Below are 24,643 nucleotides of genomic sequence, written 5' to 3'. Positions count from 1 at the left end.
TATTAGTATAATTCACGATATTATTATTATTACGGATTATACAAACGAAAAAAGACAGACTTTGTTTAAAAAATTCACAAAGTAATAAAAATAATACTAATTTTAAAACAAACAATTACAAATTTGATTAAATAATGTCTATTTATATAATTCTTAAAGGAATGTTTTGCGATATTTGTTAAAAATGAAATAAGACATACAAATTAATGAACCCATTACAATAAGTATTAAGTATAAAATTTAATATAATTCTTATAAAATACAAATGTGTTGGTATATCTTTATTCCAATAAGAAATAATCATAATAATACTGTTTAAATTCCAATACGATTAAAAGACAGTACAATAAGGACGGCAAAATTTTCTATCTCCCGATTGATTTTATTGTCGTAACTGATTTTATCATACCTATCAATTCCAACAGTAATTAAATTTTTCATCTTATAATATCCTAACACTTACGGTTAAATTTTCCTTATATTTAGTTAACCCTAGGTATAGAAATGATTTGAAAGATACACACGTATCTTGTGGTACGCTACAGGATATTACACTTACATTTATTCAAATGTAACTCGTAATCATTAAATACCCAATTTCTAATTTTGTATTTGAAATTTTTGTTGTATAATATTGTATTCTTTTGTTATATATTTTTTTATGTTTTTATATATTATGTTAAGTAGTAGATATATAAAGTAATTGTTGTAAATATTATAGTGATATAGAATAACCTAATCCTTTTGTTAAAACTTAAGTAGGTAACCCAAAATATTATTTATTATCATACCTACCCACTACCCACATTATAAGAAAATAATATTGCCTATTTAATGTTCGTTCCAGTAAAAATTACACGAAGTAGATTAATAAAGATCACGGAGATTCAGAACATTACGTTGGTATTGAAGTTGAACTTTATTTTAAAATAAGTACTTTTACAGTTTTAACAACAAATGGGTGAAGACAAAAATCTCAAAAATACACGTTCTGTAAAATATCGTCGATGGCATTGTAAGATTTGTGATATATTTACTAATTCACATAATCAGTTCAATCAACATCTGGAGGGAGTTGGGCATCGGCATAAAATAATGACAAAAAACAATAAAACGACGAACAATATTAAGGTGGATGAAGAGAAATGCAACAATCAATTTTACGTTCTAGCTTTTGTACAAGTGATTATAATTTCGTTTATAATGTTTTATGCTATTATTAAAATTTGTAATTAATATAAAGAGATAAAAATTAACATAAGTAGTGAGTTATAACGATGCCTTAAATTTCGCGCCACAATTTTAATTGGCGGAGAAGTCGTCCCCAAGCGTTCACGGCTTCTATGCGCACGAACGAACGCGCAGAACAATGAGGTAGCAGCCATTTTATGTCGGTGCCTAAGAAAAACATAATTCGAATGGCCAATCTTAACAAAATTGTGTAATTAGTGCTCTAATTTATGTGTTTCTGCACACGCAACTATTATTAGGTGTTTCTTTACTTATGTGAGTAGAAACTAAGTTTTGCTATATATAACGATAGACAATAAGCGTAATGAAACTTATAATTTTGCATATAAATGAAATGATTATTATTAAAAAAAATGTAGTTTGTTCCCTCCATAAAATATGAAAGATCAGAATTTCTTACGAGTGCAAGTATTTATATGTGAACGATGTTTGTGTTTACAAGTCTTTAATAGGCGATTGATGGTATCGCAAAAATGCATTCTGCATATTTAGGCATAAGATATGACATAACTTTCCATACTAATAGTATTTTACTGCTTTGTAGACTAGTTTTTGTTTACGTTACAATTGTAGTGGTCATTAATTACGCTTCTCATAACAACCGGCGTCGCGCATCTTCGGCTTAAGTTGGGGACAAAATTCAATAACGAATTGGCCATTTTATTGATGGCAGGGGGGGAAGCTGGGTGGAGACGGTCTGTGAGGATCGGCCATTTAAATTTTTAGGCTTATTAAAATTTTTCTTAAGTTTTGTTTACACTATCCACTAAAATTGCAAACTAAACACATATAAACAAAAAGTAATATATTATGTATGCTCACATACAGCGAATAGATAAACACGCATATCTGAACTTATTGAGCTCATAAATACAACTGGACAAAGTTCTTATATGATATATCATTCAAGCATTCAGTCAATGTCCTATGGAGATTATTAAATGACTTCAAATGGTTTGTTGATATTAAACAAAAATATATAAATAATTCTAATTAGAAAAAAAATCTAATTTATTACAAAATATGATTTTAAGTAAATTGCATGTAGTATATGAAAATTGTTACAAAAGTTAAATAACACTTTCATGTAAGTCATTTACTGGCAAAAATGTATTTTGATTTTGTTTATGTTTTGTCATTTTTTTTTTATAATAAAGTATGTTGATGGTTTTTTGTTTCATTTTTATTATTCAACAGGAAAATGTTACATGAAATACTATTTGTTTTATGGTTTTTATATTTATCAGTATATCTTATGTTTTTATGTTAATTTTTTAGACCACTTTGAAAACTAATCAAAAAATGCAATTTGATTTGAAAATGTAATGCAACAAATGCATAATAACAGTTTTTATATCCTTGGTGAACAAACCAAAAACTAATTTTATGTAAACTTAAATATGAAAAACCAATGCTCGAGTAAGCTCATTTAATTTTAATTTTTGATTTAATTTCTTTAATTTTTGATTTAATTTTTGATTAACTTTAATTTTTGATTTCCATTATGTTTTTGAAAATATCTTTCATAGAAATATATACTGTTCTTTTTATTATTAAAGTTTCTTAGTACTAAAAAACAGATTTCTATTTTAATTATATAAATAACTTCAAAAAATCAAAATAACTTAAATAATAAAAAAAACCAACACAATATTTATTATTTAATTAAATAAGATCGGTACTTATATAAAGTTAATAACAAGTAATTATGGATGAACATTTAGGTTTAATAAATTTTTAGGCAAGTTTTCTCTGGTGAATGGAACATAAAACTAAGTACATTATTCAATGTTCTAATATAAATAAAAAACCGAATTGGTTATACAAACCTTCAGGTCGGACACCAATAATTTATTTCCTTTAGGTGAATGTTTTAAATGAAATTTTTTTCATCAGCAGGTTGTGGTTGATGATGGGGGTGCAAGAAGCAGTTCGCCATTAGTTTCCCGGCACACTGGGGCGTGGGCGTCGGGGGTGTGGCACGGGGCGTGGGGGTCCCCGTGCCACCCCCCGGCGACCTACTCGCCACGATATCCATGTTCGAACAGCAGATTAAGGCTGAGCCTATGAGGTAAGTCACATAAGCCGAGGATAAAAATATAATAATGCTACCAAGATAATTGGTGTTCATTTTTACCATAAGTTTAAATGAAATTAACAAAAGTTATATTTACAGTTTCTACACACATCCACATATAAATACTGGTCCCCCAACAATAGTCCGTTCAGATTCAAACCATGGTATCATAAATATGAACCAACACCACCCACAAGAAGATTCGAAGGATAGCCTCATAGTACAACAACAAGTACAACACCAACAGGAGCTGCTGGAACAGCACCAACAACATGAAATGCATGATGATGATGTAGACAATGTAAGTCTTACAAACTGTCGACACTTAAATATGAAGAAAGTTAGGTTAATATAATTAATCTTGATATTGCTATTTGCTCATGACGTAATGCAGTAATAACACAAGTTGTGTCTCTTCTAAAATAAAGATGATTTTGTAATTTGTTTTTCATAAAATAAACCTGAAAATGTTGTTATTTATAAAAGTTAAAATTGATAATGTGTGGTTACAGCTAAGCTTCAAAGGTATGGAAGATGAAGGGGTTGAAATGGATATGGATGGTCGACAATGTTCTCAGGTAAGATAAATTCATATTTTTAAAATTGTACTTTACATAACATAGTACATAACATTTGATAAAATATGATACAGAGCTGCATTTATCACCTCATACTATTCTGTATAATGAACTTGTTTATTTATTATAGTAAAATCAAACAAAAAGTCATTGTCATTAATGTTCATTCATACACAAAATTCCATTTTCATATAAATATATGTAAATACAATTTCGTTTTATATTAAAAGAATTATTCTTATTTTAAATAAATTTCATAGTTTTTAAGAACATTTACAACAAAAAAAATTCTTAAACTGTAAGTCATAATTTATTTAACCTTTTTTGATCAAGAATTTTTCTTCACAATTAGAGGTAATATCAAAATTTATAACATCAATTTGGTATTACCTTTAATAATAATATCTTTTAATAATGTCCTTCCTAAACTATTATTTCAAATAAACAGGGTATGGGGGTTGATATGGGGTCGGTTCAAACAAAAATGGAAGTTTCAAATGGAGGTCAAGGAATGCCAAGGTCCAAACCTCAGGCCTGTAAGGTAAGAATAATGAATATCAAGCTTCTATATTCATATTTATATATCTAAATTCTTTATTAAAAAAATAAACTACAATTTGTATAGTTAAAAACAAAAATATGTTTTTTAAGAAAATTGCCAGGGTTAGATATTTGTTTTAAATTAAATTAAAGGCACAGTTAAACACTTTATTCTCAATGAAAAACAATGCCAAGACTTATTACTAAAATCGTCCTTTTATTTTAAATAAAACTAATAAACACTGCTTGTTAATAATTATTTATAAAATTATACACAGATAAAAACTTAAATAAAATATTATATATATATTAGTAATTTTATTTACCATAGTAATAGTACTTGTAATTCACCTCTTCGTTTTATAACAAAGATCAATATGAATAATGATTTTCAGGTTTGTGGAAAAGTACTTTCATCGGCTTCATCCTACTATGTCCACATGAAGCTACATTCAGGAAATAAACCCTTCCAATGCACGGTGAGTTTTAGTATAGATATTTCTCTCGATCTCAGGTTATTAAATGTAAATATTAATTTTATTTTTATGGCCTTAGAGAATTTGTTTAGATAATTTGTAGCTATATTTCTTTCCTCTGAATAAAATATAATAAAGAAGAGTTGATAAGTCCGGTTTTAGGAGTGCAAAGACCGAAATCTGTATCTTACAAATGAACATACTCGGCCTTAAAAACTCTTTAATTGGATCATCTCAAATGGAGCCGGTTTTGGTAATACTCTCCTAAATGAATCGCATCTCCGTGAAACTAACGGCTTCGTGTCGCCACCAGCCGAGACGTATTCGTACAGCGGCGCTTTGTCCCGCAGGTGTGCGACGCGGCGTTCTGTCGCAAGCCGTACCTGGAGGTGCACATGCGCACGCACACCGGCGAGCGCCCCTTCCAGTGCGACCTCTGCCTCAAGCGCTTCACGCAGAAATCCAGCCTCAACACGCACAAGCGCGTGCACACCGGTGAGTGCGCCCTACACACACACGCACGCACATACCACCCGCCGCTCCCCTCTCCCCTCGCTGGTCGTCCGTCTGTCGGCTTTATATAATTGACAGTAGAAAAATCGATTAAAATTATTTATTGTATATTAACAAAATGAAATCTATTTAATTATAAAACGTTATAACATATAACTAAAAAGTACATATACGTAAGAATGATATGGAAAGCTTTTAATTGATTGCTTACAATTAAATGGAAAGAGATTAAAATAAAGTTATATTACAATTAGTAAACCAGGAGTATTAAATTAGATGCAAGTTAACAATTGCCGACGATGCTTTAAGTTTCGATTCTTCATGATTAATGCCTACCCTAAGATTAAGGTCGGCTTTCGATTACATATTTTCAAAAATAACAATGTTTCAAATAAACATTAGAAAATTGTTATTGTTATTAAAAAATATACGATTTATAAGGAAATATATAAAGGATTTTTATAACGGGGTTACGGGGGACGACCAGCTATGAACATTATGCTTTTTTTATGTTATTAACAGAATAGCTTCATAAAATTGAAGTCTGTTCTATAAATATCATATGATTTATTTCTAAATGTTTTCAAAATGAGGCTAGTTTTTGCCGGTAAAGTAATAAAACTAGCATGTGAGATCAATTGTCACCATGTCAATTGTTTACTTCAACGTGTGGTGCTACCACATACATGTTACAAATCTTTAATTTGCATCAAAATATACAGTGCAACTTTAATATAACGACTTCCTCGATATAACAAATTCTTCGTAATCTCCTTGAATTGTCCATAAGAGACAATGAAAAATATCCCTTTACATTACGAACATTTTTTGCGAACAATCTTTATAACGAATTTTTCGAAATAAGAAAAAGTATATATACCTCTAATTAACGAATTTGTCAACCCAAAACTTTTATATAAAGTTCCCACCAATGTATGACTCTTAATCTAATAATTATATAATGTTGAGGTGAATAAAACTATTTTTTTTACCAACCTAACCTCAACATAAAAAACCCCAGTTCAACGAATTACTTGATATAACGAATATTTAATTGTTCCCTTCCGATTTGTTATATCGAGGTTGCACTGTATTTTGATCTCATGTGAATACTAATGTAATTTCCATAGGTTTACTTGTACTATAGTTCAACAGATTCTAATTCTGTATCAATATCACGTCTTACTCTAATGATTTTTTTTCTAAACGTTATCAAATGTGGTACTTATAAAGTTAGCCAAGTAACGAATGGTGGAACTTATTTGTTTGAATGTTTTATGGAAGTTACATTATTTTGAATACAATATATTCCTTTTCATGTAATTTGTAAAGAAAATATGAACCGACACTCCCATGTTTAATATACCATGAGGGGATTGTTTTTATTAATCGTTTAATTAGAATTTTATATATTTTCGATCAAGTCAACCTCCTCCTGTTTCCGCGATAACGATGTATGTTTTGTTTGATTTTTTTTATATTTGATTTTATTTTTTATTCCTCGACTCTCAATGGCTCCGTTCTGCCGCCCTGATAGTTAATTTATATTGTATTTTATGTTTTTATTACTGCATTAGTTTATTTTTGTGAAACAGCTTTTTATTTTTTTATTTGATTAAATAGTATAAACTTAATGGCTTAACTTCGGGTGAAGTAATATTAGCTAGTATTGTATACTTCTTAAGTAAATGTAATCAGGTACAAAATAATAATACGAACAGCAACGATATAGAAGTAGAGATTACATTTTCTAAAGTATTTCTCTAAACATTGTGTAGCATGTGGCCTCTGGACGAAACCTTTAAAGATGAATATGTAAATGATATACATTAGTTTATATTACTTGTATGCATTATGTATTAAATTATACAAACGATGATAACGATATTACGACACTGGTGCGACTCACAGTTCGCTCGCGGCAAAACTGACAACACATATGCTTAACATATACATGTGAATAGTTTTTGAGTTATGTCACGTAGTGAAATTATCTCGCACGAAATCAGGGCGTGAGGAAGGCTTCATCGATGAGAGGCAAACAGGGGGAGGTACGGAATACACTTTGGGCTCGCTGGCGCGTGTCACTACCATGAGTCCATCGTGCGTTCCTATTATGGCTTGAGTGAAACGATGGGAGAGTGTCTTGGATTGTGGCCTCGCTTTTAGATGAGCACATGCGAGCCTTGATGGTGAAGGACCGGCCCTACAAGTGTGAGCTCTGTCAGATGCGCTTCACGCAGAGCTCCAGCCTCAACAGACACAAGAAAATACATACGGGTGGGTTTCAAACACACCGCCCATAGTCGATACACATCATCTATGCTATATTAAATTCGGTGTCACACCGTACGGCCCAATCTACATAATTTTGATGATAGCTTTATTTTAGTAGTGCGTACTAGGCAGAGAATTATACTAATAATTAATTTTAGATATACGCTAGGTCATATGATTTAATAAAAAATATTTAAAACAGCATGAATCAGTTTCATCCGAGTCGTCTTATAGTGTTTTTTATCCCATCGGTGCTAGGGAGATCTTTGTAGCCTGCCTGCCTCCCCCTGTGTGTGGACGGATGTACAGTTAGACTTGTTAGGTGTAAATGAAATAAAATTTCTTGAGAGAATGCAGTGATGCTATATCGAAACTCGTATAACTTATAGAGGAGCACAGACGAGCCCTGTTAGAGAAAGTGCGGCCGTACCAGTGCCACATCTGTTTTATGCGCTTCACTCAGAAGTCCAGCCTGGGCCGACACGGAAAAATACACACCGGTAGGCATTTTGCCCTAAACTCCTTAAGTAGACAATGAATTTGTAATTTTAGAGCTCACGTATATTAGGCAGTACCTTGTTGAGTGCGTCGAGAACAGTTTTTGTAGCTGTATTTTATTGATATTTCTAGAGGAGCACATCCAATCGCTGATCAACAAAGTGCGCCCCTATCAATGCGACATCTGTGACAAGCGGTTCACTCAGAAGTCCAGCCTTGGCACTCATAAACGTATACACACCGGTGGGTCCCTTGATATCTCATTTTATGTTCCTACGGTATCTGAGTCACAATCGAAAAAACGTACTCTACTATTGCTGTTGTGACTTTGACACCTTAATTGTGAATAGTTTTAAGGGCTCCCAATCTTATTTGTAATGAGGGTTAGCGATTTGGAAGTGTTGTAGTAGTCGTATATTTTGTTGAAAATGTTTAATAAAGATTAAAAGCCACGGACTGTTGCAATAGGGTTGAACGCGCTCAAAAACTATTCACAAACACTTAACTGTAAAGCATGTGTTCGTTGTGAGATTTTGTTAAGTTATCGTAGGCGAGAGAATGTCAGATGGACAAATAACTTGGTCGAAATTCCCTCATGGTAGTGGTGGTTCGCGACTCGGTATAGAGCGAGCTTAGTAGAATTATTTGTCCATCGAGGTTTTGTTTTGTTTCTCTGTCCCCCCGTGCCCGTGTGTGGCGGCGCAGGCGAGCGGCCCTTCCAGTGCACCGTCTGCCTCAAGTCCTTCACGCAGAAGTGCGCGCTCAATTTGCACGAAAAGATACATACGGGTTAGTAGCCCACATATACACTTTAAAAGCAGTTCCTTTCGGTACGATAAGCGATTTACGACTCGTCACACGCTCATACCATTTCATTTAGCGTCATGCTTATTTCCTGTTTTCCGTTGCCAGCCCGACCCGTTGTTTTACGATCTCCTTTCGACGGCTTCCATCTCGTTGCTTTCGACTAACATCTCGATTTCTTTTAACTCATCACTACGCGCGCTTTCACGTACTTCTGCACTCACCGAATATCCTTCTGCCTTTTTTAGATCAGCCGACCGTTAAACCCTCGCATACCCGTAATCATCTCCTAAGTTTAGCCATTACTGTTACCATCATATCTTCACGTTTATTAATTCTTTCACAAAAGCGGTAATGCAATCGCCGCAATAACGCAATGTTGGCGGCTCCGTGTCCGTATTATTCGACGCCGCGTATTAAAATTGGGCTTAGCCGTGCTCTCGGAGCGAGCCATTGGCAGCGGGCTCGTGAGCGGCGGCGACGTGCGTTACTCGCTTTTGTGTGTGCACTGGGCGCAGTGCACGGGCGTCCTTACACGTGCGGGCGATGCCCCGCGGCGTTCGCCCGCCGGCCCTACCTGGACATTCACATGCGCACGCATACAGGCGAGCGGCCCTATCAGTGCGACGCGTGTCTCAAGCGCTTCACGCAGAAGTCGAGCCTCAATATACATAAACGGACGCACACAGGTGGGTGACACCGCGGGCCGGACTGGCCCCCCGCCCGCCCCGGCCTCTCTCCACCCTTGTCTCTCTCTCCTCCAAATCTCTATTATTTTTAATTTGGCGTGCTCGTGTGTCTCTTTTTTTATGTTTGCGCGAACCGTTCCGACCTAGGCGCTAGACGAGTAAAGATTTGGAGCGGAGTTAGCGGCGAGCGGCGACCAGTCCGCGCCGCGATCTCCGTAGGGCGAGGGCGACTAGCGCCCTTGCTGGCTCGCCGCCGCTATAATGTTTGTGTTGGGCACCAGTCCAGGGCAGACCGTTCCAGTGCCTGTCGTGTCCCGCCGCCTTCACCTGCAAGCAATACCTGGAGATACACACGCGCACACACACCGGCGAGCGACCCTATCAATGCGACATCTGCCTGAAGCGCTTCACGCAGAAGTCCAGCCTCAACATCCACAAGCGGACGCACTCAGGTACGTGGCGGGGCGACAGGAACGGACGGTTGTGCGGACGCGCACTGACTGCCGGTATGCTTACAGTGCAGGGCCGGCCCTTCCAGTGTCTGCAGTGCCCGGCCGCCTTCACCTGCAAGCAGTACCTCGAAATACACAACCGCACGCACACCGGCGAGCGCCCCTACCAGTGCGACGTCTGCCTCAAGAGATTCGCGCAAAAATCTACACTCAACATACACAAAAGAACGCACACAGGTTAGTTTTTTGTTTATCACTTTAACTCGGCTTCAGTTTCTTTACATGGGGAATCGATAGTCGTGTTTTTTTATATGTATAATAAAATTAAAGTTGTCGGTGCCACATGTCCGTCGTGAGCGCTCAGAGTGTATCGATTGTCATCAAGCAGACGTACTAATGTGTATAATGGTTAGTGCAAGGGCGGCCGTATCAATGCATGGAGTGTCCGGCGGCGTTCACTTGCAAGCCGTACCTGGAAATACACATGCGCACGCACACTGGCGAGCGGCCCTTCGAGTGCGATGTCTGTTACAAACGCTTCACGCAGAAATCTACACTCAACATTCACAAGCGCATTCATACCGGTATGAAACACGCGATCAATACGGTATCTCAGAACAGTTGACAGTTAAACAAGATTACCACTTTTTGATCGAGTAGACTTAATAAAAGTTGTAGTCTAATTTATTGTCCTCTGTAACGTGTGTTATTTTAGAAGCCTAGATAATAAATGAGACGATTAGCATTTTATGGACTTTTTATAATCTTTAATATATTTTATTTAATTTGAATTTATTTTAATGCTATTCGTCCATATGCTTACGAAGTTTGGGTAGTTATTCACACAATAATGAGCTTCCTTAGTTTTTGATCAATTGTGTGAATGTATCCACTGCAATTGGAAGAAATATATAGAAGACGGCAAATTGCGATAACAGGTATTTTTTTAATATAACCGTTGTGACGCAATGATGTGGCACCGACAACTGCTTCGTTATCTTTTTATTTTATCATTCGCTACATCATCATTTTAAGTTTCAGATTTATATCATTTATTATGATTTTTTAGCTTAAATTCATTAATTTCAGACTTCACCATACTGCCTAATTGCATCTTGCCGTCTTTTTAACACCATTTCCGCCTTCGCTGCCTCTTGATTTAATATTTGTTTTTTTTTGTTTTAATAACAATCGCTTTTTATCGTTTCATTTTTTAAAATCATCATTTAAATATTTATATCTTTATTTATTCATATTTCATGTTACAGGGGAACGTCCATACGCATGTGATATTTGCCAAAAACGATTTGCAGTGAAGAGTTACGTAACAGCACATAGGTAAATTAGCTTTTCTAACTATCGTATTATATAAAAAAAAGACGAGATGACCCAGTGGTAAGAACGCGTGAATCTTAACCGATGATCGTAGGTTCAAACCCGGGCAAGCACCACTGAATTTTCATGTGCTTGATTTGTGATTATAATTCATCTCCTGCTTTACGGTGAAGGAAAACATCGTGAGGAAATCTGCATGTGTCTAATTTTATTGAAATTATGCCACATGTGTATTCCACCAACCCGCACTGGAGCAGCGTGGTGGAATAAGTTCCAAACCTTCTCCTTAGAAAAAAAGGGAGAGGAGGCCTTTAACCCAGCAGTGGGACATTCACAGGCTGTTACAGTTACAGCACAACTATCGTATATTGTACTTTTATTATCTTATATCTAACACCTTACATGTCATGCATCCGTCTCCGATGCCGACGACTCGGCTCCCGAGTCGTACCTATAATTAACTAGATGACATTACGCGATGCTATGCGCTCGCTTAATAAACAAGCTGTTGGTAAACTAACTATAAATGGAATGTTTAAACTAGCAAGATTACATCCCAGTTGTTTAATCGGTTGTACAAAACGATTATATAATTTGAATGAAAGTTACCTATCTTTCATAATTAAAAAATTTATTACGGTGTAAAAATTATTTTACCCGTGCGCAGTCGAGCTAGCTTAAACATAACACAGTAACGCCGTGTGCCTACAGATGGTCGCACGTGGCGGACAAGCCGCTGAACTGCGAGCGGTGCTCGATGACGTTCACGTCCAAATCGCAGTTCGCGCTGCACATTCGCACGCACTCCAGCGGGCCGTGCTACGAGTGCAGCGTCTGCGGACGGACCTTCGTCCGCGACAGCTACCTCATACGGTACGACGCTATACGCTAGCGAGTAGCGACTGCTGTCGATTTATCGGTTGTCGTCAAACAGCGTCAAAATTGCCTAGACAGACTATATTAGTGTTATTTACCATTTAATTTTAAATAATTAATTCGAGACATAAAAATAATGCGACGCTTCTCCTTTTATTCTATTTTTTTTAATAATAAAAATAGAATGAGTCACCCGATGGCAAGTGGTCATCACCGCTCAAAGATATCATATATATATCATGACAATGCGCTATATTACGCAAACTACCCATCTCGTCAAATTAAAACATAACAATATCTTTTGGTCGGGCAGACACCACAATCGGGTGCATCGCGAGAACCACAGCAACGTGTCTGCGAATAGTATCGGCACTATCAACAGCGTGGCCACTAACACGAACAACTCCAACAACGGGAACTACGACTCGCCCGGTGTCTGCGATTTAAGGTAAACAGCTTAGTATTTTACTTAAAAATACGAAACGATGACTTTAATATTTAAACATTTGATACATGCCTTATAGTTGGTAAAATTATGTAATTTTTTAAAAAGATACAAAATGTTCTCTTACAAAACTTCTTTCACCAAAGGTTGATTGTGAGAGATCGCTATAAGCGATAAGACTTCCTTTGATTGTTTCCTATTACTCTTATGTTATTTATATATACACATAGACATAAAGTAAAGACAATAAAAAAAGTATTAAAAAAAAATATTTTTTTTAAAAAGTTACTAAAATATAATTTTTATATTTTAGTTTCGTGCCAATGGTGAACCGCTACATGACGTCTCAGGGCACACAGGTGTCGATGCAGGACTCGCAGAGTAAAATGTCCGCCATGTCGCCACAGTCCATCGCCTCAATTTGTGAGTATACTCTCGGCAACACGCCACTCGAGCGTGGCCCGGACAGCGCCCAGTAACGCGTGTGCCCCGCAGCGTCCCCGCCGCCGCCGCACACGCCCACGCCGCAGCCCATGCCCGCGCTGCGCCTCGCCGACTGATCCGCGCTCTACTCGTACGTACTCGTGCAGCTCCTAGTGGTTCATTCGATCGGGCCGATGAGATTTCTTTTTTGTTTTATTCACTTTGCATGGCCTTGCATAAAGTAACTTTTAGCTCGTTTATAAATATTTATTAGATATTTACTGTAATAACATATTTTAATTTCAGAACTTTTTATAGCTCTCGATGGATCGGCGAGCGGTTCGAGTGCAATAACTAAAAAGGCAGCCGTCGGAAGCAGCAGCTAGAGGAGAATGAAACGAGAGCTCGAAATTGAGAGCCGAGGCTCCTGATAATGTCCAGCGTGGACCTATACACGAGAACAGATTGTTTATTTTATATTATTTATTTATCCGTTTAATTTCGTCGGCCGTGACGCGTGCGATAGGAAGAGAAACCCTCGGGCAGCAATGGCAGCAGCAGCGGCAGCGAGCGGGACATCACAGTGGAGTCGAGGAGTAGCAGTAGTCACGTAGCGGTACCGCCTATCATATGCATTGTGATTTATACCCACGACTGTGATTTATCTCTACCATCACACGATTATATTAATTCGTGGTGGCAAACATAAATCGATACTTAACTCTCATCGTTATAGATCGTAGGCCTAAATTTATGATCTCATATTCTAATTTGCTTAGTGATAACTTTCGGAATCGTATATGGTTAATCTCCGACTTTAAAATTCTAAATTTTTAACGTTCACTCGCTCATTATCCGCGTCTTCATTAGTCGTAGTGAAAGTAACAATATCTTATTGCGATGCTTTAACTTAGGATGTGTCAGTGTATATGAAGTTCAATAATTTTATAGAACTGTTACCGTGGAAATATGAAGTATTTTGATCGGTAAGAATTTAAGGGACTCTTTAGATGATACTTCTCCTAATTAATCCATAAGAATGCTTTAATAATGGTTCAGGTTTCATATGAGAATAATAATATATACAAGTACAAAATAAATCGAGTCGCAGAGTCCTCAGAGGCAATAATAAAGCTTCACAAAATAAATTTAATATGATGTTTATTGGAGTAATCCAGAGAAGTGCCTGTTGCAACATAAAATTGGCAATATTTTTTAATCGTATTTCGTTCATAATAAATATATGTTCGGTGTTCAAAATGTGATCGTCGCCACAAGTCGATCGAGTGTGGTCGTATGGCAATAAGTGGAACCTAAGGCAGTTGTATCTCATGTGCGGTTAGTTATCGGTACAGAGCGTTTCTTTGTGAAGCTTCTTACTAAAACTTTGTGTGCCTTCTAGCAGATAGCGACGTTAGGCAATATCAATCATAACACCATCGATAACACTTCATTTCGTTCACTCGTCTCGACTTTATTCGCGATGTATTCGGTTTGGTATCTCATCGTATTATTACAAAATATTGTTTTTCGTATAGGATACGTTTAAGATCATTTTATGAAAAATATTTTTGCTGATGTTTAACATTGTTCCATTGCTATTTTATTCGAATAATAGTGATAACATATAGATATAACGCAGTAGTCTTCCAATACCTTGAGACAGTGTTTTTAGCACGAGGAAAGTGCAAGTAATGTGTCCGCTGCGGGGGTTCCTTATGGTTTGCCATTATTGATATCAAAGATAGATTGGTGCCATTTCTATGTAAACGATGTGGTAGCGTAAGTTTAGTTAAGTTTGCAGGTCAGGGTAGATTGGAAATAAAATATTGTAGAGAATTCACTTTCTTGTAGTGTGTTATATGCCCACTTTTGTCTGAACCGCGATTTTTACTTCTAACAATATATAATTGTTTTGTTTTCTGTTTATATATATATTTTTATATACATTATTTTATTTCCACGGCGTTGTGTCCATGAGCTGAGGGTCGAAATTGTAAATATTGGTAGGGTTTATTTATTCAAATGGAGTAATACGATTCAAAATTAATGTAAGAACATTATATGATTTGTAGAATCATTTTTCTTCTACAATCATAGAGTATATCGAACTGATGAAAAAAAAAATGAAATTAATCATAGAATATTTAGCGCAGAAGTATACTTTTGGGTATTAAAATCAAAATTTCCTTGTAGATATAAATATTAATAATAATAATAATAATAATATATACATATGGATGTTGTTTGATAGTCCTCAATATTTTTTTATATTTTGATAGTTCTGTATTTGAGACACGAAAAAATAGGCCAATAATTATTTTATCATTTACATATGTATGATAAATATGTATGTAGACGGTATTTTAAGATAAATTGACATGACGGATGCATTTAGTTTCCCGAGAGAAATGAAGAAAAAAACGATTAACAAAATATTTCTTGTCTTTAAATAAATTCTTTTTTTTATAAGTTTCTTACCAAGCCATTGAGAACAGTATTATTTAGAGAAACTAGAAGTTTGGTTTAAAGTGTAGAATAAATCTTCAATTACCAGGATTTAAACACCATTGAGACAAAAATACATTATTTACCAATAGTTTGTAGCAACACTGTCGAATACCATGTAATTGGTTTTTATCAATGTTGGTACTTATATAATTCATAGCTATTATGAATGGGAATAGAAACACCAACATAGTAAACTAGGTACATATAAAATATATAAATATATGTTTATCGCATATCGAAGGCTCGGTGAGATTTAATTTCTTTGAGAAATTATATAATTAGTTATATATTTTTGTTGTTATCTGTTCAGCCTTTATAATTGTTTTCCTTATTATAAATTATTAATTCAGTGTCGTTGCGTTATTCTCACCGAGTCGAGAGATAGGCATAGAAACGTCCCTTTTCTGTTACGAAACGAGCTCCCCTTTTACAACCCGTATTTACGTATCGACTAGGGCAAGGCGCACGTTTCGTAAACGATCAGGGTCTAAAATAAAAACAGATAAGACGCATAAATTACGTTGAGATCCACTAAATAGTTTTTAAGGCGAGTCCTAAGTGGGTTTAAAATTTGTGTGTCTTCTCTGCCCAAACTATTTTACATACCGATGTTAGTTACTATGTATACTTAGAGGGTAATATTAAACTATGTATTTGATTACGTAACCGTCAGAGTGTTTATAAGTTATATTTCTCTTTCTCTACTTATATTTTTTGAACCGTAGAAAAGACTGAATCACTAAAACGATCCACAACTTTGAAACATAAGAATACTCACGTAAATTGGCAAAATTTTATTAGATCGTATATTTATTTTTGTTAAAAACATCGGAGCGGTTGTGGTGTTGGACCAACCAGTTCATATTTAAAATTCATAACTTCGGTTAAAGAAAGCGTACATATCCTTATCCTGAATATAAATGTATAGTTGCGTTTTGGAAGCAGAGTCTACTAGTCCCGGCCGCGGTGGAGCGAACACGAACAGCAGTGAGCCTTGTGTAATCGTTACGTCTAAGCTACATAAATATTTAGTTCTATCGTATCGTTAGATTTACGCGTACTTCCGCTTTGCCAACATATTGCGTTGCTTACAATCATAATCATACGAGAGTACAGCCTAAGGATTTTAACTTTTTTTTATATACTGAGAGCTATTTCTAAGTCACTGTTTTTTTACAATTTGTAGTTATATATTATTACTAACAAAAATGGCTAAAAGCCGATCTTGGACACGTTTTGGAGTATTTTACATACTTTTAATTTCGATTTTATTAAAAGTCGAAGAACAAAAATCATGGCATGATTTTTTATCTGCGGTCATTTAGTTATAGCTCTACAGAGTTTTATTGACCAATATTTTTAACTACAACTGTTTTTCTTTTATTGTTAAAATTTTTAGGCTAGTTTATATTTTATGAAATAAGTTAGATTTGTTAACTGGTGTATTACATTGCACGTGAATATGATATGACCTTTACAGCCTTCTTTGCGTAAACCATTGTTTTAGTCTGAATTTATTGTGATAAATTTATTATTATTATTAGTTTAATAAGCGGCTGGTAACACTTAAACTCCGACTAGTGATAAAAGCGATTATCCTATCGGACAACTAAATGTTGTTACTTTCTATATTTTATATTGTTATTTTTTCCTATTGATGTATACGTTTTATTTAGATTATTACAAATTTTATTCTATGCGGACTGACTCTACACGCTACACTATTACTAGCTATATAGCTGATTTGGGTGTTATCATCAACTTAAATATAATTCTTATTCTATTTTATCCTTAAATATTGTTTATCGTTAATATTTTGAGAGTATACAACTTTTCAACTTAAGTAAAGAGGCTGTAAGGGAAATTATGTAGTCAGCATTATGTATATGCTTTAATGTGATTTTTTAAATGTACTCTTTATTATATAATAGTATCATCAATCAATATAATTAGCGAACTAACAAAGCGATTTTTAATTTTTTTAAGTTCATAGTGATTTATATTGAGATCAAAATAAATACAGAGTTTATTTAATTTTATGGAAAATATACATTGTAAAATTTTAGTGCTCTTTTTGAAGAGCTCTATTAAAAAGAAATCTATATGAATGCAAAATAACAAGTCACGATTCTTTTAGAGGTCGCCATGTAGTCGAGAAAAATAAACGTGCCATGATATTTGTGGCTAACTTTCTTGTTTAATTTATCCCTAGTCACAAAAATATACCCTGTATGCGGCTATTGTAGTTATTAAATTTGTTAACAGACTTAAAATGTAGTAAATATAATATTCATTGAATGGAGATGAGTATGACCTAAGAGGGGTACATTTGTTATTCGATGCCAAAGACTTGTAAGACTGCATATTTATTATTGACTGCATTTTTATTTACAAGTGTGTAAATAGAATATGTAGTCTAAATATATATCTGGGAAAAGTACATTTTTGCTTCAACCTTGATAATTTTTTTAGCAGGAAAAAAGCATTTCAATCAATAAATGCAACATAAGAAACAGCCCTCTAAGAAAAGTTGATAATGTTCGCGATATGGGTGGTAATTATTGACTTAAATCTTTTTTTTCCAACACATTAACAGCTCCCATACAAGCGTTCCGAAACACGTTACACGTCCAAGTATTCATATATGGGCATTTTTTTAAAGTTTGCACTATTGTGGTTGTGGGTGTCCCCTGTTTAAAAGAAAAGATTACGTGAAATTGTAGTATCTATACGAGTATTGTGTTATTAAATTGTAAAGTTTAAGGGTCCGTTCACACAGACCGGCTCGGAGAGGAGAGCAGATTTTTATCACGTTGGAAACAGTGTTTTGAGTGATTGTAGTAAAGTTTATTTTTGCATTTGCACCTTTTTTGTCATTAAAAATGCCTGAACGCGCTTCGTGTGAAGTAATAAAAGGAGCCGACCGGCTCCGCTTGCGTGCTCTTTCTCGCTCGCACCCGCTTTCAGATCTCTTCCAGCCGGTCGATGTGAAATAGTTGGCGGCTCCGCTCCGGCCAATTCCAAGCGTATACGACCCGGTCTGTGTGAAAAGAAAAAAGCAGGCCGATGCTCTCCGAGCCGGTCTGTGTGAACGGACCCTAATTGTTATTATTTATATTGATAATATAAACAGATTATTTTATTGTGGTATATTAAAAATAAAATAGTATTTAATGATCGATGAACCCATATTTTGCCATATCCCATTCAATAGTTGTCAGGTTTGCATACCATTGTGTCTAAAATCTGGCTTTATTACCATCAACTGATAGTTTTATTGAAGAAATAATGAAACGGTCTTCTGATTGTGTATTATTACCATTAGTTATTTATAAATTTAAATTAATTATTAAATTTCAACCTAAAAACCGCCCACTGGAAAAATTCAACTGAGTTACGACATTTTCTCAATGAATGTACCAAAATATTAAAAAAATGTGTGTTTATCTAAAATGTGGTAATTTGATTGAACTTAGTAACTCGTTCTCAGAAATTTGCAAAAGAATTGTTGTAACCGACAAATCCGTTACGTCAGCTGAGAAATAATTTTTCAACGGAACAGTTTTCGTAACTCAGTAGAATCTAAATCCGCGTTTACATTGCTAAGATACTTTAATCCTTAAAATGATATATTTACCCGACTGCCCTGAAGGAGGGTAATGTTTTTCGATACATACATAATATACATATGAATATTTTCATTTTTTCCTAAAAATATTTTTTATCTTGTAGATTAAGATTTTTATAATCTTTTAAAATTGAAAGTGGAGCCGTATTAAATTAATTATTTAATAAAATTAAATTAGAAATTTTATAAATCAATTTAAACTATATAAAATAGAGCCTTAATTAATGTTTATTACGACACATACTAACATATTATTGTTGTAGATATTGAAATGGCACTTACTGCGAGAGTAAGAAAATAAATGAGCTAACGGAACATGAGAAATAAAAGAATCGAAAGAAGTGGTGAGAAACGTAAATAGAAAGAAAAACAAGTTTTAAATAATCAAAATACTACACTATCTACAAGAAAAAAACGAATAAAATGAATAGGAAGAGATTAGTTCGAAACTACAATAATGCCCTAAAAAAATTCTGGTATTAAAAACAGCACTTAAAACAAGCAAGAAAGCAATTGTATTGTTACAAAACAGTAACAAAAACAATCTAAAGTGTAAAAGAAAATATTGATATAATGAAAGCCAGAGAAGTTTTGGAAAGTTAGTAAATAGAAATTTAGTAAGGTAGGTTAGAATAAAATTCAATGCTTTATAAGAATGTGTACGACTCTACATTTTCCACCACGTTCCGTTGAGAAAGAAGACACAATCGACTGTTAAATATTTCTAAATAATAATGGACAAAGCTCAAAGTATCTTTTACATTTGTTGTTGTGTAACTTTATTAATTTTATAATTTACTTATAATATTATTTGAAATATAAATATAAGTCTGTTTTTGTCGTTTTGCAACTCAGAGGATGTACAATATCTGATCACATTTTGATAACTGCTTATAATGAAAAATTAGGAGAAGATTTGTGATTAGTACTTTATCTTGTTACACAAATATATGCGTTTTGAATATTATATTTTTATTTTACCCAAAATCAAGGCAAAATAGTACGTAACTCAGTGGAACAAAATATCAGGATCGGACGCATTTAATTCGTAATATATGATTATTATTTTAATTAATGTTAATATTATTGCATAAAACATATGTGCTAAAAAATACCATTTTTTTAAATCACGAAAACTTGTAAAAAAATCGCCCATATATATACAAAATAGTTTTTGGTCATTATCCAACGTCTACTTATCGACTGATGCATAAAAATATCAAAGAATAGGTCGTTGACCCCAGATATAGGGGAGAAGTGGGTAATGGGAGTCAGTGGGCAGTCGTGGTCACTACAATAACTCGAGAAACAAAATGCGCTCAGTCACAAAAACCGCATATCCAAGGACATTTCACCTCGTACAGGCCCCGCATCAACGCATGCTTACTTCGTGCCGAGCGCTTGGAAGATACGGCCGTGTTAGTGTTTCGCGCCATTTTCTTATAATTTTTCGTGTGCACAAAATAAACGGTAAGTCAATTTCTGTTATTAATTCGACAATTTTTTTAATTTCATACTGTAGCTAGGTCATTTGAGACTGGTTTTGTGATACATACGAAGTGATAAATTTTTAAACTATTGTTTTATAAGCAAGCTCGTCTGGGTAGGTACCACCCACTCATCAGATATTCTACCGCAAAACAGCAATACTTGATATTGTTGTGTTCCGGTTTGAAGGGTGAGTGAGCCAGTGTAATTACAGGCACAAGGGACATAAAATCTTAGTTCCCAAGGTTGGTGGCGCATTGGCTATAAGCAATGGTTGACATTTCTTACAATGCCAATGTCTAAGGGCGTTTGGTGACCACTTACCATCAGGTGGCCCATATGCTCGTCCACCTTCCTATTCTATAAAAAAAAAAAAAACCTATTTTTTTCAAGTTGTCAGATTAGGGTAATGAGAGTCGCGGTGACTCCCATTTCCCGCAGTGATTCTCATTATCCGCAGTAATTATGGCGTTTACATGATTCGATTTTTTTATAATTTATTTATAGTATATTGTCTGTTTTGCAGATGCCAAAATTACGTCCCAGGAGTACGAATAAAGCCCAGTGGTCTTCAGACACACTATCCAAAACGGAAGATCTATGAGATCTTCCGTTTCGTTCCGATCGAGGTTTATCTATAAGACAAGCTGCCAAATCTATGGGTATACCATTTTCCAGCCTTCAGAAGCGCTTAAAAAAAAAAGATTCCTCGGAACCACGTCTTGGGCGCCAAACCGTATTTAGCAAACAAGTGGAAGAGGACCTGGCAAACCGGGTTAAATTAATGGCAAAAGCTTTTTACGGATGCACTGCTACCCAAGTCAAAAAGATTGCCTTCTAATACGCAGAAGACCATGGAATCAAAAACAATTTTGACAAAAATGCAAAAATGGCAGGTCGTGACTGGATTGAAGGATTTCTGAAAAGAAACAACATCGCTGTTCGCAAGCCTGAGGCTACCAGCATCAATCGAATCACTGCTTTTAATAGGCGGGAAGTTGAATTGTTTTATGGCTTACTGGAGGAATTGATGGAAAAACACAAGTTTTTACCACAAAACATGTACAACTGTGACGAGACTGGAATCTCGACAGTCCAGGATCCTGGAAAAATCTTAGCTCCTAAAGGTGTGAAAAGAGTTGGATCCATCACTAGTTGGGAACGAGGCAAAAACATAACAATGTTGTGTGCAATGAGTGCTGCCGGTGGATTCGTTCCACCGATGTATATTTTTCCAAGGAAGAGAATGTCTCCACAGATGGAGAAAGATGGCCCAGCTGGTGCAGTCTACAAATGTTCTGACAATGGGTGGATAAACGAGAATTTGTTTTTTGAATGGCTACAACATTTCACTGCGCATACTTAGCCGTCACCAGAACAACCCATTCTACTAATACTAGATAATCATGCCAGCCACATGTCACTACAAATCTTTGAGCACTGCAAAAAAAATAACATACATATGCTTTCACTGCCTCCGCACACATCACACCGCATGCAGCCGCTTGATGTCACATTTTTTGGGCCTTTTAAAGCTTACAAGAGAGTGTGACTTATTTTTAAAATCTCGGCTTGCAGAAAAAATAACACCTTATGATGTGGCAGCGCTATCAAAGAAAGCATATGAAGCTGTGGCATCTATTAACAAAGGAGTGTCTGGATTTCGAGCAACAGGTATATTTCCAGTCAACCCTGGTGTTTTTTGCGATGAAGACTTTTTACCTGCTGAAATACTTACAAACACAACAGACTCTATTGCAACTGTACCCATGCTTGCATCTACAAACTTTTTGGCTATGCCAAGTACACCACCGGTGGACCCTGCTGATTCGGTCCCCACGCTTGTTTCTGCCAGTTTGAGTGCTTTGAACACTGCTCAAGCATATACTCCGGCATTGCCATTTGCCACTCCACCTAGCCAAGTCGTTGCACAAACTTCACCATCCCTAATTGCAAATTCTAGTTCCTTCTTTGCATCAACCACTCCAGTAATGCCAACCATTCCGCAATTGTTAACACCTCCAATCGCATCCACTAGCTCTGTTCTGCTATCGCCGATTCTTCCACAAAAAAATATCGTAACCTCACATACAGCTTTTGAAAGATTGCTTCCAATTCCTGAACAAACACCATGTGTCAAAACGAGAAAGGGTGGAATTAAGCAACATGCAAAAGTTTTAACGTATACACCATTAAAAGATAGTCTTTTAGAAAAGGAAAATAAGAAAAATGAGAAAGCAGAGAAAGAAAAATACAAAACTGAAGGTAAGAAGGCAAAAAAATGTAAGAGAAAAATGGAAGACAAAATAACTACTGCGAAAGCAAAGAAAACGCAAAACCAAAGAAACAAGGCTAAAAGACGTGTTTTACAAGACATCTCTGAGCGCCCGTAACGTCGCAACGCTGCGACGTCCGCAGCGAGCGATGGCGCTCAGAGCGGCTCGGGCGTACCGCACGGTGTCGTACACCGCGGCGTGCCTGCTCGCCGGAAGCCCGCCATGGGACCTCGAGGCCGAGGCTAACTCAAGGGTCTATTGGCGGATCAAGGCGTTACTGAGAGCGGAGGAGAACCGGCCCCACCCACGTGAGGTTCGGACGTGGCGAGAGGAGGCCCGCGAGAGGGTATTCGCCGAGTGGTCGGAGAGACTGGGTGTCCCGGGTGCTAGCCGGGACCTCGTTGCGGCCATTCGGCCGGTGCTGAGGAAGTGGGTCGAGCGCAAGCACGGCCCACCCACGTATCACCTCACACAGCTTTTGACCGGTCACGGTTGTTTTGGCCGGTACCTGTGTGAGGTGGTCGGCAGGGAGCCGACGGTGGAGTGCCACCATTGTGGCGGAGGAGCCGTGGATACGGCGGAACACACGCGCGTAGAGTGCCCGGCTTGGGCGGAGCCTCGCGCGGTCCTATCCACGGCTGTAGGTGGGGACCTGTCGCTTCCGGCCGTCGTCGAGAAGATGGCCGGAAGCGAAGAGATATGGGCGGCAGTGTCCGGGTTCAGCGGATGCGTCATGTCGCAAAAGGAGGAGGCAGAGCGGGAGCGGGAGGACGACGTGGACTCGCTCCCGCAACGAAGAAGGAGACCTCTTCGACGGCGACGTGCCTTGCCGGACGGACGCTGCCGCAAAGTTAAGGTGTGGTTGGCGGCGGAGCCAGTTTGTGGATCCGCCGCGGGGCTTCAAGCCCTGACGCCCAGCCTCCAGTGGCGGACTCGGGGGAGTCCGTCACGTAACAGGACGGAGGCACAGAGAGGAGGGAGGCGCGCCCTAACATCCTGGCGCGCTCTCGAGATGGGTCGCCTTATGGCGACGACCACTGGCGGGGTTGCGGCTGTAAGTCACAACGTTCCCGTGACCCCACCGCCTTGCGGAGAGGCTGAAATCCGGGGAGGTTTTAGTGGGTAGGACGGGGCCTTCTGCCCCGTGAGTCCCACATACCCGTCCCGGTCCCCCTGGACCGGGCGGCAGGCGTAAATGCCTTTCCGCCCCGGAAAAAAAAAATAAATAAATAAATAAAAAGGTAGGTTGTTGGTCTAGTGGCTTGATGTAAGGCCGCAGACCCGGTGGTCCTGGGTTCAATTCCCAGAAGGGACCAATAAAAAGTTATTGAGTTTTTCGGTCAGAAAAGTCTCAGTAGCAGCCCGGAGTCTGGAAGATGGAAGTGTGTTCACTCCCGTGGCTCGGAAAGCACGTAAAGTCGTTGGTCCTGTGCCTGAACTCTTTCCGGTCGTGTCGGATTGCCGTCCTATCGGATTATGAGAGTTAGGGAATAGAGAGTGCACCTG

The 24,643-nt window shown here is 36.7% G+C and overlaps 1 protein-coding gene across 18 annotated transcripts; it reads left to right on the top strand.

The window, feature by feature from the left end:
• The first annotated feature begins 863 nt into the window (after window positions 1-863).
• LOC126771563 (zinc finger protein ZFP2-like) lies at window positions 864-17,933 on the top strand. Of its 18 annotated transcripts, none has more exons than XM_050491476.1 (21): window positions 864-1,506; window positions 3,151-3,322; window positions 3,428-3,629; window positions 3,841-3,906; window positions 4,355-4,447; window positions 4,842-4,925; window positions 5,273-5,417; window positions 7,605-7,715; window positions 8,102-8,212; window positions 8,343-8,453; window positions 8,916-8,999; window positions 9,533-9,703; window positions 9,985-10,155; window positions 10,222-10,392; window positions 10,569-10,739; window positions 11,424-11,493; window positions 12,202-12,363; window positions 12,680-12,814; window positions 13,125-13,234; window positions 13,307-13,385; window positions 13,541-17,933. In XM_050491476.1, the coding sequence occupies exons 2-20, from the start codon at window positions 3,288-3,290 to the stop codon at window positions 13,369-13,371; spliced, it is 2,268 nt and encodes a 755-aa protein (XP_050347433.1). In that variant the 5' UTR covers window positions 864-1,506; window positions 3,151-3,287; the 3' UTR covers window positions 13,372-13,385; window positions 13,541-17,933. The 18 variants fall into 18 exon arrangements, with proteins under 18 accessions (XP_050347433.1, XP_050347434.1, XP_050347432.1 ...); XM_050491477.1 differs by having other exon boundaries at window positions 3,148-3,322; window positions 9,620-9,703; XM_050491475.1 differs by having other exon boundaries at window positions 3,148-3,322.
• Window positions 17,934-24,643: the final 6,710 nt, after the last annotated feature.

The sequence above is a fragment of the Nymphalis io genome, chromosome 11 (genome assembly GCF_905147045.1).
Source record: "Nymphalis io chromosome 11, ilAglIoxx1.1, whole genome shotgun sequence".
In the NCBI taxonomy this organism is placed as follows: Eukaryota; Metazoa; Arthropoda; class Insecta; order Lepidoptera; family Nymphalidae; genus Nymphalis; species Nymphalis io.
The sequence above is the reverse complement of the archived record's forward strand: the minus strand, read 5'-3'. Positions and strand labels throughout refer to the sequence as shown.